General features: G+C 39.4%; 1 protein-coding gene across 50 annotated transcripts in view; it reads left to right on the top strand.

Moving 5' to 3' along the window:
* The window catches only part of MAGI1 (membrane associated guanylate kinase, WW and PDZ domain containing 1), a 486027-nt gene that overhangs the window by 350527 nt on the left and 119996 nt on the right, over positions 1-15504 (top strand). For all 50 annotated transcript variants that reach the window (XM_034440625.2, XM_034440614.3, XM_034440626.2 and 47 more), the window contains 2 exons: positions 4333-4452; positions 12909-13112. In XM_034440625.2, coding sequence (XP_034296516.1) covers positions 4333-4452; positions 12909-13112 — 324 coding nt within the window. The remainder of the gene's footprint in view (positions 1-4332; positions 4453-12908; positions 13113-15504) is intronic.

Raw genomic sequence — 15504 nt, forward strand, 5'->3', positions numbered from 1 at the left:
GGTGGATTGGTGCCTTGCTGGAAGACCTGAAAGACCAGGTTGAGGATAGACCATTCTGGAAAAAATCTACCTACATGGTGGCTAATAGTCAACACTGACCTAATTACATGTAATCAATCAACTACCGTGTTTCCCCAAAAATAAGACCCTGTCTTCTATTTTTTTGAACCCTGAAATAAATGCTTGGCCTTACTGCCGTGTGCTCAAAAGCCCAATTGGGCTTATTATCAGGGGATGTTTTATTTTGGGAGAAACAGGGTAATCATATTTCTGTTTCATCTGAATAGACTATGCCTTCCTATTTGTATTTTCTTTTAAAGGGAATAAAAGGAATATACAGAAGCCATTGGCAATGGGATGCTTTCTATCTTTCTTTCAGTACTTCTCTAAACCTGCAAGGTCAATGCCCAAGTTCCTGGGGTTAATGGAGTGAAAGTTTAATGTTGTGGAAAGCACAAGGTTGAGGACAAATGCCGTTGAACATGGCCATCTGCAAAACAGAGTCGCATCATTTTTTTTTTTTAGCTCACATCTTTTGGCAAAATTCTTCAGACTCACCCTTCTTCACACCATAGCACTGAGAAACATGACTTAACAATGTGATAAGGACTGAAGGAAGAGTGGGGAGAATGCTAAATTGTGGTTTGATCAAGAAACCGGACTGTATTTTTTTGATCTGAGGTACCAAAGCAAAACATGCTTTCATGATATTGCATGCAAGTATAAATTGGCAAGATCATTTAGATGGTATAATGTAAATTTGGGATTACCATATTTAAGAAAGCATGGACAGTAGTTTTTGGGAGTCCAAGAAACTGTAGGAGAACAAATGGCAGAATTTGGGAGCGGAATGAAAAGGGGAATCAGCCTAGAATCATTATGTAGACACAAGAAAACTAAATCCAAACTCCCTTGAGTGCCTAACTCTAACCGGGTGTTGATGGTCAGGTGAAAAAATGCATGTGCAAAGACTTTAGCAATAAATCACTTTAATTGGACCTTCATGTGTGGACCTGGTCTTTTGCGCCTCACAGAAAACAGCCTTAAGTATCTAGACCAGTGATGGCTAACCTTTTTGCCGTTGTATGCCAAAAGTGGGGGGAGCGTGGGGGGGTCATGCGCACCCATGCCCACATCCAAAATTCAATGTGCCCTGACCCCCGCACGCAACTGCCTACGCTCCCCCGCTTTTGGCATGTGATGGCATGGTGGGCCCAGTAGGCCCGTTTTTCGCCCTCCCCAGGCTCCAGAGGCTTTTTTGGAGCCTGGGGAGGGTGAAAACTGCCTTTCCCACCCCCCCAGAGGCCCTCCGCAGGCCAGTAACAGCCCGTTTCCCAACTTCTGGTGGGCCCGGAAGGCCCAAAAATCAGGTGGCCGGCACGTGCACGCACGCTGGAGCTGAGGGCAATGCTCTCATGCCCACAGATATGGCTCCGTGTGCCACCTGTGGCACGTGTGCCATAGGTTCGCCATCACGGATCTAGACCAAATATTCCACCAATCAAGCATTATATCATTATACTGATTTGTATTAAGCTAGAATTTCTTGCTAGGTTCAAATCAGAAAATATGGGATTGATACAGGGCAACAATAATGTAAAGTAGATTCTTTTGAATCTGTAATTGTTTTCCCAAGCCATATGATTCATTTTAGGACTGGTTACAGTATATGCTTTAATTGCTCTGCAGTATCAGATAAATTTTTTAATCTAATGGAAAATCAGTTGAGGTTACCAAATGCAGGTTTCTTGAAGTGTCATTCTAAGATTAGGGTAAGCAAGTTTGGAATTAATTTAGCTGCTGAGTGTCAACATTTATTAAGCAGTATAAGAGGAAACCTTGCACAGCCAAAAATCCCTGGGAGAAGGGGAGGAAAAGATAACGAGAACCATGATTTTTCATACTAACTTCCTGATTTAAGATATAATTTAAGATTCTTTAAAAGAGTTTACAGCTAGGAAATTCAAACCAGTGTGTCATTCTGTTTTTGCGACAGATTTGAAACTAGTCATATTTAAAGGCTTTTGCAACATAAATAAAACCAATGAAAGCAAGTTCGATTTCTCTGCCAAATAAATGGCATTCTTGACATCTAACATACTTGCAATAGATTTTACAGAACAGTAAGCCTTTTTTTTTTTTTTTGGAAGCTGCTACAATGCACATGAATTTTAAAAGTTCTTTGTTGACAAATATTGGCAGATATTTGATAAGATTTTCAATAAACTTACATTTGCATAAGAGCATTTTCACGTCAGAATTTGCTTACATGAAATTTATTCAGAATTCAGTAATTTCTTGTGTCTGTGTTTTGACTGTTTCATTTTTAAAATATCAAAATTCTTCATGTATTGTTGTGATTTCTAATGCTAACATCTGATTAAATGAGCTGTACTTCATAAAAGCATATGCCTTTTAATAAAATTGGTCTGTCTGCAAAGATGCTACCAGATTTTTCCTGGGTTTTTTTTTGGCAAAACATAGACGAGCACAGCTCTCCTCTTACAAAACTAACCCTTTTGCATTGGGTGTTGTTTTGTGCATGTTGAAAAGAAAACTTATGTTTGAATCTCTATTCCAGGAAAATTTTCTGAGTATGGTTCCATAAAATCAGTTGCTTTTCAGAGGTTGTTACTGACATGATAGCAACACATTTGCTGCATGTTCCACTCACGAATTCAACAAAGAATTTGGCACTTACCGTTAATGTAACAATGCTAGAAAAATGTATTGCGTTTGATTTTCCCGTGTTTATATTTCTCTGCTTATATCACATCGAGGAGGAAAATGTCCCTAGGTTGGTGGTAACTGTGGTTTAGACTCATTGTAAACACCCCAGATGGTTCATAAAATCCTTTTCAAATGCCATCTGTCAGGCGTGTGTCCAGCCAGCAGCCTGTCATTTTGCTACAAGAAAAGAGAAGGCGGGGATTCCTTTATCCCTTGTTTCCCTTAGTTTGTTTTCTGAATTGCAGTTGGGAACATTTGCTTTGAAGCCACAAAGCCAGGAGCGACCATTGCTCTACAGAACCATGTAAAATATGGATGTTTGTAGCTTGGTTAGTTCCATGGAAGGAGAAGTAACACAGTGTCACTGATCCTGTATCTTAAAGTTACACCATTGCCCATTTTTTGAGGGCTTTCTTGGCAAAAAGACATGCCTGGAGCCCAAATAAAATCAAAAGAAGGTAAATCAATGGACCTATATAGCTCAGTCGGTGCTGAGAGCTTGGGAAGAGCAGTGAGCTGATACAAACCAGCCCATTTGACGCAGTCAGATGTGTTTGTTCTGAGCATTTGAAACAAAAACAAAAAATATTACTAAAATTGCATTTGTATAGAATTCAAAGTATTACAGCTGTGTGTCCGTCATAGGGTGTATCTTTTCCTTAATATGAATAAGATATAGATTTATTTTCTCCTCAGTGAGTCTCCAAGGATACTGGAACTGTGTTTTGAAGAGATACTCAAAATAAAGTACAGTGAATTACTTCTACCCCGAGAAAGTTAAATATGCATCACTCGAAAGTGCTTAATGTTCAGTTTTTATTTGATTGTATCAAGATTATGAGAAACAGCTCTCCCTATCCCCATCCCACTCTACTTTATGCAAGTATTATTCTATTCTGGAAAGCTTTGTGAAATTAATTCATATTTATTTCTATAAGTAGGCTAGGTATTTGAGGAGAATGAAAAAGTATAAGTAAAATGAGAAATATTTCTACTTTGTACTTCGCACTTAGATTATCACAGAAACAGAAGATGCGCTAAACAATATTCCTTGAAAGATGTCATAGTTAAGAATGTGAATATATTATGGAAATAAACTCATGTTATACAAAGATTCAAAGAGAATCAGTAGTGCTGTTATATCAATGACCAATCAAATAGAAAGAACTTTGTGTGAAATAATTTCTAGAGGGAAAATTCTCCTCTCCTCTCCCCTTCCCTTCCATCTCTCCTCCCCTCCTCTCCTCTTCTGTTCCCTCCTCTCCCCTCTCCTCTTCTCCCCTCCCCTTCTCTTCTCTTCCCTCCTCTTTTCTCCCCTCCTCTCTGCTCCCCTCCTCTGCCTTCTGCCCCCCACCCTTTTCCTCTCTTCTTTGACAAGCAGGGAGCAGAGCAAATGAAATAGTGATAGTTATCCATACTTAGGCACAGAGGTGCTGCATTAAACTCTCTATTGGCTTCTCTTCATTGACTTTTTCCACAGAAGATTCTACTTGGTCACCACTATTTCTCTCAGCATTATCATAATGTAATATTTGTTTCTTTCCAAAAGTACTCTTGTAACATCAGTACTCATCTTGTTCTGTGTGTTTTTTCTTTACCTAGGCACCACACGTCCTCCAAGAGAAGGAGAAGTGCCTGGTGTGGACTATAACTTTCTAAGCGTGCAAGAGTTTCTTGAACTTGAAAAAAGCGGAACTCTTCTTGAAGTAGGAACCTATGAAGGTATGCTTTGAGACACCTGAACGTTGAAACGAGAGTTCCTAAAGCATCTTGGGAAATTTTAAGATTGCATTGTGACACTCCTGAGTGTTTATAAGGAATCCACTGAGGTATTTTGTAGGGGGAAAAATTCTTATCTGTCTAAGTAGACCTCTACCACAAAAAAATGGCCAATAGAAAGAATCCATTAGAGTTTTACATTCTGTATTAAAACTAGTTGCCTACAAAAATATATAGTTGCATATTTTCCTGTATTGGTGAACCTTATGTCCAATGTATACAGGTAATCTTCGACTTACAACAGTTCATTTAGTGACTGTTCAAGGTTACAATAGCACTGAAAAAGTCACTTATGACTGTTTTTTTTCCCACACGTTTTTCAACTATTGCGGTATCCCAGTAGTCACATGATCAAAATTCAGATGCTTGGCAACTGACTCAAATTTATGATGTCCTAGAGTCATGTGATTACCTTTTGTGACCTTCTTACCAGCAAAATCAATGGGGAAACGAGATTTTACTTAACAACTGTGTTACTAACTTAACAGCTGCAGTGATTCACTGAACAACTGTGGCACGAAAGGTCGTAAAAAGGGGGCGTAAAAATTCACTTAACAAATGATTCACTTGGGAACAAAAAATTGGGGCTCAATTATAATTATAATTATGACTTAATTATGGTCATAAGTTGAGGACTATCTGTATACAATAGCCATAGAGCAGGGGTTCCCAACCCCCGGTCCGTGGACCGGCATTGGTCCACAGCATGCCAGAAACCAGGATGCGCAAACAAGTGAAGCCCCATCCACGGGATGCAAGCAGCTTGTAAAACCGTACCCCCTCTGGTTCATGGAAAAACCTCTCTCCATTGAACCAGTCCCTGGTGCCCAAAAGCTTGGGGGCCACTGCCCTAGAGTGTTTGGTAGCTTTTTGAAAATGTGTTTTCTTGGGGAAAAAAACATTCAGGAAGCCTATAACATGACATGAAGCAGTTTTACATTGCTCCACCTATTTCTAAAAACCACATTCCTCGTTGTATTAGAAAAGTATGTTTGAGGCTACAGAGGCTGATGGAATTGGCAGAAATGGCTAAATTGACTGTTTTGATTAAAGAAAAGAATATAAGTACCTTGGTTGCCACATGGAAACCGCTTCTGAACTTTGTGCTTGGAAAAAATGAAACTCTGATTTTGGGTTTTACCGATTAGATTGATACGTGTTTATAGAAATGGCTAATTTATATTACTATGGAACAGTAAAAAGTTGTGGGTTGATGTTAATGCTTTATTTTACTGCAACAAAGGGAGTCGGATGCCTCCCCCCCCAATCCTTCTTTAATTCTTTTTCTCCACCCCCACCCCCCCCCGTCTTCCTATTCACTTTTGTATTTTGTATCTTATTTTATAATCTAATAAAATATTTTTTTAAAAAAAGAAAAGAATGTTGGGGAGGGCAGAAACATTCATGATTCAAGTAGTCCTTGAATTAACAACCATTTGTTTAATGACAGTTCCAAGTTACAACAGCAAGTTACAACTGAAAAAAGTGACTTATGTCTAGTTCTCACACTTATGACTGTTGCAGCATCCCCCATAGTCACGTGATCAGACTTTGGGTGTTTGACAACCGGCGTGTATTTACAACGGTTGCAAGTCCTGGGATTGTCATTTGCAACCTTCCTAGGTTCTGACAAAGTCAATGGGTGAAATCAGTTGCATGATTCACTTAAAAACTTCAGTGATTTGCTTAACAACCATGGCAAAAAAAATGTTTGCAGAATGAGTCACAACTCGTTTAACAACCGCCTTGCTTGCTTTTGGGCTCAGTTGTGGTCATAAGTCAAGGACCAGCTGTAATATTGAGATTTATTTCAGCCTACACCCTAATGTGTGCTGTGGTTAACAATTACCTATTGCTTCCTGTAATTCGTTTATTTGAAAATGTCTGGGTGTCTGGATAGCTGGACACATGAGCCTAAATAACATTGGACTTCATTGATTTGTTAATGATCTTGCAGGCCATTTAAGCCCCTTTTAGCTGCAATTCTATGCATTCTTAATTAGAAGAAAGCTTCACAGAATTGAGCCAAATATATATCTATGTTCAGGGTTATTTTGTATTGTTCCCCCCCCCTCCTCTACTGCTCAGTTTGCTAATGTTTAAAGTTTACTTAACTTTCTTTTTAAGCTGACAAAGATTTTGCTAGTTGCAGATTTTAAAAACAATAGCAAATAATTCTTATAATAACAAATATAAAGGCATTCTGCAAAGGCTTTTTAAATAAGAGGTTGCTGTGCTAATCCAGCCGTAAGAAGTGATAATTGACACATTTCTGGGTGTCTTGTAGCAATCATAACGCCTTTTCTCAGATTATCAGGAGGGTGAATGGCTGCATATTAAAAAGAATTACTGAAATGTTCCATTAAAAAGAAGAAGAGTGGTCATTCTTACAAATTTAAGAACTATTCATCCAGTCTGTTTTCTTGCAAGTTTAATGATAGATCTTTATCATTTTTCCCTCTTTTACTGCATACGGAAATTCTTTTCAATCTGACTCCAAATCTTTACAAGTATCTGTTTTTGTTGGAATAATATTTAAAAATAAATTAAATGCAAACCTTCACTAAAGTGAAAGTCCATGGGGAAAAAGAACCATGGATTCCGTTCCGTGCGCCTTTGGTGTTTAGTCATGTCAGCCACATGACCATGGAGACATCTTCGGACAGCACTGGCTCTTCGGCTTTGAAACAGAGATGAGCACTGCCCCCTAGAGTCGGGAATGACTAGCACATATGTGCGAGGGGAATCTTTACCTTTTTATGGACCAAATGGGATAGTCTAATCCCATTGAAGGAGATAGCTCCTCCTCCTACCCATGCCATAAACAGCTTTAACAACCAGTGGTGGGTTGCTACTGGTTCGCCCATGATTGGGCGAACTGGTAGCGGCAGGAGGCTCCGCCTGGACATCTCTATGCATGCGCAGAAGTGGCGCACGCACGTGCCCACAAGCAAACCGGTAGCAAACAAAATTGTACTACTGGTAACAACCAACAACTTGATTTGGACCCAGAAACAAACATTACTTTGAGGTTTAGTACAATAATTTAAAAATATAAATTAGCAGTATTGAGATATCTTTAGGGCTTTGTTTTATGAGCTTTTGTTTTATGGACTTTTACAGGGACCTTTCAATAGGAAGCAATCCTATTAAAAATCGTGTTATTTCCTTAGTTATCTTCTGCTTCTCATCTGTTTGTTTTTTTAAACCCTCTAACCATGCTTTACTAGTCACAGAAATAGTAACCACAGTACAAACTTGCCTAATTCTTTGTTTGTTTCATTCATTCATTACTATTGATGAGGCAAGGAAGTTTTCCTCTTCGCACATTGTGGGAACTGCCACATTATTAATTAAATGTGTTTTGAACGTTGCATTTTTTTTTTTAATCACTAAATTACGGTGGCTGCATAAATTCACTGCAAAATGTAAAAAGTTATGCAAATACGATCCTGGCTTAGGCGAAGATTATGATGATTAGACAACCATTGATTGGAAGTACATGTAGACCTCCCCCCCCCTTTCTTGTGGCTCCCCAAATAGTTTGTAAAATTGTGATGCATTTCCTTCAGGATTCCTTCTCCTTCCCACCCACCCCCTCATTCCTTCCCTTCGCTTTCAATGAATAGCCTGCAGACTAGAGGTTGATTTGTTCTGCATAAGCTTTGCTTTGACTGCTCTCATTACTTGCAGTGGGTGTGTTGTGCTAAATCATAGGGTAGGGCTTGCGTTTCTTGAGTCGATGACTGAAGTAATTTACATCATTAGGAGGTAAAAGAACAAATGGGGTGCAATTGAAGAGCTCCGGAAATCGGGACAGTTTTTGTTTCGTTTTTTTTTTAATTAAAAATCAACATACACCCAAGACCACTGGATCAGATCGGTATAAACGTTTCCAAATATTAACAGTAGCACACTATTGCAGTTAAGGGAATGCCCACATTTCAATAATGACAGGCAACATTTCATAGTTAATTTTAAACTGACGTACCCGGTTTTACAACTTCTCTTACGGATATGCAGATGGAAGGTTTCAGGTTTTACCTTTCTAGAAAGAAACAAGCATACTTTTATTCCATTAGTTAATATTCAGGGGATAAACTGATTTAACAGGAAGCCTTTTGTAAAGGTTATCAGTGAATTATTTGTTTCTGCTTGTGGTCTAAAACATATGTACCCCTGTGAAATGTCTCACCACTGTCTTGGCATTTGTTGCTCCACATTGTGGGAAAACCAAATGTAACCTTTAATTACAATCAGCGACTAAAACCAGGTGTAAATGACATTTTCAAAAGGACAGTGTGATTTTACTGTAATTCCTAGAAAAGGGGCACAGGTAGAAAGTATCATATTTTTTTTAAAAAAAATCCTTTCTGTACAAGAACAGGTGATTCTTGGGAAATTATCTGTAAACTTAAAAGTTTGAGATGCTGTGCATAGTGTCTTAATATCTGGCCTAATATCCTTTTAGTTGTCTGCTGTATTGAATGAGATAGAAAAATGTAGTATGTATGCCTGTGTGTTTAAGATAGTAACTAAATTGTTGGACTGAGATTAGGAAGTCTCAGATGTATATATGTGTGTTATGTATGGGTAGATATATACTTTCTTTTGAGAGCAGGCAACAGAATTTCGTTTTTAATGTGGGCCAGTGGGTTCACAGTAAAAAATAACAATAAAAGTTATGTTATCTAATCAGTTGTTTGCTAGGCAGAAAAGTGATGGAGGTGAAATAGACCATGGTACCAAGCCCTTGTGGTGCTGTTCAGAGGGTGGAGGTGGCCACTCTGGTGTCAAATGTGCCAGGTCTGCCACTATTAAAGATCGGCAATCTTTGTGGCTGATAGGTACGTTCAGAAATATGACAACTTGTCATGAGCCTATGTACCAAATGGGTTTCCATCTGGGCATATGTAATCAGAGAAATATGATTTTTTTTCAGGAAGGAAGTTGAAGAGGAAACTTCCCCAATCTCTGTACCTTCTACCTCATTCTGGATTTTCTTTGTCCACCTCAGTTGATATGAGACTTTTTGTGGATTATTCTTCCAAAAAAGTGTGCAGCCAATAAATTTAGCAAACAAACAAACAAATAAATACCCAGTTTCTTTTTTTTTCTTTTGCAATTAAAGTAATTTTTTTAAAAATATTTTATGTATTTTAAAAATGCATCATCATGGAAATTATCAGAAGAAACAGTGTTGTTTATGGACCCTTTGTTGACTATTTCAACACAACTGCTACAGGAAGATGGTTTGAAGTGCTTTCTTTTCCTATTTCTTCCTTTCTCCCCACCCCATCTTTTTCAATCTTCTTCCCCATTCATCATCCTGCTGTCTCTTAACTACCCTGGCATTATATAGAGCATACAAATAAGAGAGACAGGATGTGCTGTAAGAGCACTCATTATTCCCATTAATGCTTTTACTAGAAGAAGCCATTTCCTCTGTATCAATAATGTATACATGTGCGTTTCAAATCCAAAATGAAGAAAGGGTTTAAAGGTGCTGCATCTGCACTGAAGCTAAAGCCTTTATGTTCATTAGAACTGATTTATGCAAGGCCTTTGAAAAGGAATCACTCTATTGAGCAATTTTCCTCAGCTTCAGTCTCCTTCAGAAGCGGATTATATTAGGTGTAAATCAGGGTGTGGATGAGAGAAAGTTCAGCCCATTAATGGACTTTCCCATCTCTCTGGTCCAGAGAGGTTTAGAAAGTAGCATCCTGTTAATGATCTAGTCTAGTTTCAAGAAATACTTGTATAACAGAATAATAGAGTTGGAAGGGACCTTGGAGGTCTTCTAGTCCAACCCCCTGCTCAGGCAGGAAACCCTATACAATTTCAGACAAATGGTTGTCCAGTGTTAAAAATCTCCAGTGTTAGAATACCCACAATTTCTGGAGGCAAGTCGTTCCACTGATTAATTGTTCTGTCAGGAAATTTCTCCTTAGTTCTAGGTTGATTCTCTCCTTGATTAGTTTCCACCCATTGCTTCTTGTCCTACCCTCAGGTGCTTTGGAGAATAGCTTGACTCCCTCTTCTTTGTGGCAGACCCTGAGATAATTGAAGACTGCTATCATGTCACTCCTACTCCTTCTTTTCCATAAACTAGACATATAATTCTAGTATGATTCATCTTAAGGTTGTATTTTGATGTATGACATTTTTTTAACCTAATAAATTGATGTTGGGCTAGATTGTAGAGTTAAGGCTTGGCTCTTAGCTAAAACTACATCATTCCTGGATAGATTTTAATCTATAAAATAAACCTAGCATATTTGCTGTGCACTGAACATCATTACATAAACTGGACGGATAGCTTGGTATTTCTCAACCGCCGTCATCAATCTCCATTTCCCAAGATTTAAGTATTCTCACTGCAACATCCGCAAGGCCTCATACAGTGATACCTAAAATCTCTCCAGATTTGGAACTGCAAGAAAAAAGCCTGCCCATTAAAAAAGGTTTAATTTAAGTGGGGGTGTCATAAGTGACATTTGCACAGTGACTGATACCCTGGTGTTTGCAGATATGGCATTTGTTATTCCTTTGTTAACGATGCCTAGGAAATTCAGTTTTCCTGTTTAGGAAAAATTAATCAACTTACATGACTGAGTTTACTGAATCCAGGGAAGCATTTAATTGAGAGTCTGCAGTTATTTCAAACAAGAGTGGGCAGCCCATGAGCTTCATGAGATTTCAAATGCTACTCCCTACACGTTTCTTTGTTTTTTTGTTTGTTTGTTTGTTTGGCAGTCATTTCCCGAATATTTTGAGCAGGAAACAAAACTGTCAGATAGATTTAACACATCTAAAAAAGTATTCTTTTAAAAAAATCTACACCCCGAGGGCTCTCCCCCAGAATCTGAGCTATGCCAAGCCCATGGATTTTAACAGTTCCTGGCAGGCACAAAGCTCGACAATTGCAGTGGGATAAATGTGTAACATTTTCCTGGTGCCATCATGAAAATCTCCAAGCATATGCTACCGAGACGGGAGATAAAATGATTCTAACGTAGTTGGAAGAGCTTTTCCTGGACATCCTTTTTGAGAAGAACAGCTTCCACATTTGACATGAGGTTGTTTAGGAGTAATTTTCTGTTGTTATTGAAATTAGATGTACTTGATCTGTCTTTTGATTCTCTTTTTTGACTTCCAACAGTTAAAAGCTTATCCTTCTAAAGCAGGTGACATAGTTTTATATTCTAGCCCAGGGGTGTCAAACTCAAGGTCCAGGGGTTGGATCCAGCCTGTGGGGTGCTTGGATCTGGACCACCCTGGAAACAGCGAAGGACTGGGACGCGGTGCCTCTGGCAGCAAAGACGGAGCTCCGTTTTGCTGGCAGAGGGTTGCAGGAGGCCGTCACAGCTGAAACGGAGCTCGGGAGCCCTTTTCACTGGCAGAGTACTCAGGCCACCACAAGTGTCCGTGACACAAGTGACATCATGCTGGCCATGCCCCCCTGGCCACCCTCCCCCAGGTCAAACATAACCCTGATGCAGCCCTCAATGAAATCAAATTTGACACCCCAGTTCTCAGCTATACGTTGCCATTTTTTTTAATGTTGCTTTTAAAAAATGAAGCTGCCATCTGCTGAGGATATGTATTAAAGAACACGATCTCAGCCTTCCCTTATTTTTCCAGGTGATGATAGAATTTTGTGAGAAGTTCACTGTCGATACGTTTCAGCGTTAATTTAGTGTGCATTTCTTCGGAGATATCTAAATTGAAATTCAAACGTAATATTTTTTTTCCCTCTCTTTTGTCTTCCATTAGTCGCAGTTGCCTTGTATTTTTTTAGACTTTGTACGCTTGGTGCCCCTTAAAATTCAGACTTTGTTTCTCCTTTTAAAATAAAAATGGTTAAGTTGCTGCAAAATAAAACAGCAGGCATTAAGTTTTCCAGTTGATAGGAAGTCAGGGGATGCAACTTATTCATACCTGTATAAAAGAATTTAGGCTGCCAGGACTGCATTGTGTCTAGCATTTTGTAGATTTCCCGGACATGGTATGCCATACGCTAAATAAATAATAAGGGGGAAATGCCTATTGTTGTAATAAAGGGGAGAAAAGGAAAACTTTGAATGGGATAACATATTTTTTTTAAAAAAAACTTGCAAATTTAAAATGAAATCCCCTCTGAGTTTCATACTGGCTTTCCCTAATAACCTGATCGTTCTTCAAGGCTTTGGTTTGACAAGGATCGGGGGTCCTTGGTAGCTGTGCTTTTGCTTTGTTTTTTTATTATTATTATGCTACATAGAGTGGCAGGATTCTTTTCTTTTCTTTTTAAACTTATATTGTGAGCCTCCTCCGCCAGCTGGAGTTGGGTGGTGCCTAAGTTGAATCAAATGAGTAAATAAATAAATAAATAAATAAAAAGTGTTTCTATTTCCTAGGTAACTATTATGGAACACCCAAACCTCCCAGCCAATCCCTCGGTGGGAAAGTGAATAATGCTGATGCTTTGCAAAATCTCCCCTCAAGTTCCAAGCAGACGACTCCCAAACGAACCAAGTCCTACAATGATATGCAAAATGCTGGCTTAGTACATGCAGAGAATGAAGAGGATGACACCCCTGAAATGAACAGTAGCTTTACAGGTAAATCAATTCATTCTCCCTCCCTCCCTCCCTCTCTTTCTCTCTCTCTCTCTCTCTCCCTTCCTCTCTCTCCCCTTCCCCCCTCTCTACCTCTTTCGCTCTCCCCCCTCTCTCTCCCTCCCTCCCCCTCTCCTTCCCTCCCTCTCTCTCCCCACCTCCCTCTCTCTCCCCCCTAATTAATTGGAAGATCAGGAGAATCATGATCCATGTAAATCAGTATTTTTTCATAAGATAATTCCTGGGATTGATGGCATTCTGTTAATAGTAAGATTTTTTTTCTAATTTCAAATTTAAGATGTGCATTGCAGCTTTTAAGAGTGTAATCAGAACAATCCTGAGGAAACAATCTATTAATTTTTGAATTTAAGCTATCAAGGCCTATTACACTGGTTGGAATTTGGCTCCTAAGCAATAACCCTGTCTATTTCTTACTTAACATAGTATGTTATTTAATACATCAGGTTAGTGTTTGTCGTCCTTGGTGGCTTTAAGACATGTACATTTCAACTCAGAATTCCCCAGAATTCCCCAGCCAGCGTTGCTGGGGAATCAGACTAATTGCATTACTGCAATTAGACAAGCATCAGAGTAATGTATTAACTGTAATGTGTGGTAAGACATATAAGACAACAACATTGACAGATTGAAAAAGATAGTTGCCGCTAACAACAATCCTTTTTTAAAAAAAAAAATCACCTGATGGAGTATAATTGGAACGTCTACATCCTATTTCAAAGAGGACAGCTTCTTGGGAAAATAAATGGGTAAAAATGCCAAACCCAGTCTAAACATCTGGCTCCATCATCATTGTCACAAAAACAATAACCGTAAACTGGCCCAATAATAATACGAGACCAAATGAAGAATAGAAAAGAGACCTGGCAAGGCAAAGTGTTACATGGCCAGTACAATCTGCAGGCAAAGCAGATTAAAACAAAATCTGACAATGGCTAAAAGTAGGAAAATTGAAGAAAGAGACACAGGGGCTGATTTCTGGCTTCACAAGACCAAGCCCTAAGAACAAACGCATACAAAGCCAGAATTGAGAAGACAGCAACAGACAGCAAATTGCCAGCTCTTCAAAGAAGCTGAAGAAGCTATGGACCACCTGGCTACTTGCTGCAAGATCACACAGATGGACTATAAACAACAGAATGTCAAAGTAGCAACAATGGTGCATTGGAATATCTGCAGGAGATGCCATTTGCTTGTAAGCAAGAACTGTTGGGACGCTGAGCTTGTCGATCGAAAGGTTGGCAGTTCAGCGGTTCGAATTCCTAGTGCCACGTAATGGGGTGAGCTCCTGTTACTTGTCCCAGCTTCTGCCAACCTAGCAGTTCGAAAGCACTTAAAAAATGCAAGTAGAAAAATAGGGACCACCTTTGATGGGAAGGTAACAGCGTTCTGTGTGCCTTTGGGATTTAGTCATGCTGGCCACATGACCACAGAGACATCTTCAGACAGCGCTCTTTGGCTTTGAAACAGAGATGAGCACCGCCCCCTAGAGTCGGGAACGACTAGCACATATGTGCGAGGGGAACCTTTACCTTTACCTTAAAAACTGTTGAGACCACAAATTAGACAGAGTACACAAAGTCCTCGGCTTGAACCGGTCACAGCACCGTTTGAAGACCTCTTTGAAGTACTTAAAACTTGGTTCCAAAGTTCCCCCAGCTAGTTTTCTTCCCCCACAGTCACATGTCCTTCACATGTCAGAAGCTCAGCAGCTGGCCTACATGTACAGACATTTGTGGTAACCCATGATCACATGACTGCGTTTTCGCAAGAATGTTGCTGAAAACTGGCATTTATTTCAACCCGGCCCATGGCAAACCTTTGTTTCACTTAAGGACCATGGCATTCACTGCCACAAAAGAGGTCATATTGTTTGGTTGGTCAGGTGGGTAACTGATTTTAGAACCATCAGGACCTAGGAGCTTATGATCGGCAGGCTCCATTATTGTCATATGTCAAGGACTACCTGTAACAGAAAATGAAGAAACTAAAGTGTTTGGGACTTTAGAATTCATTCAGACAAGCATCTGCGACATAACACTTCAGACTTAACAATTGTTGATAAGCAAGTCAAAGAAATAATTATCTGGATAGTGAACATTGCAATAGCTAGAGACAGCAGAATTCCGAACTGCTGCATATCCCTACTTTTCCATAACAAGTGAAATGAGTCATGCTTTTAAGGAACAGCTGCTTTGTGAAAACCAGCAAGTCAGAGAATAGAGTCTGATAATCTGATTTTTCTGATAGCTTTGAGAAAGTTTCTCTACATCAGGGGTGTCAAACTCAAGGCCCGCAGTCTGGATCTGGCCTGCGGGGTGCTTATATCTGGCCCACAGGGCTGGCCTGGAAATAGCAAAAGACTGGCCCGCGGTGC

The sequence above is a fragment of the Pantherophis guttatus genome, chromosome 2 (assembly GCF_059756535.1).
Source record: "Pantherophis guttatus breed Tessera chromosome 2, ASM5975653v1, whole genome shotgun sequence".
Classification (NCBI taxonomy): domain Eukaryota; kingdom Metazoa; phylum Chordata; class Lepidosauria; order Squamata; family Colubridae; genus Pantherophis; species Pantherophis guttatus.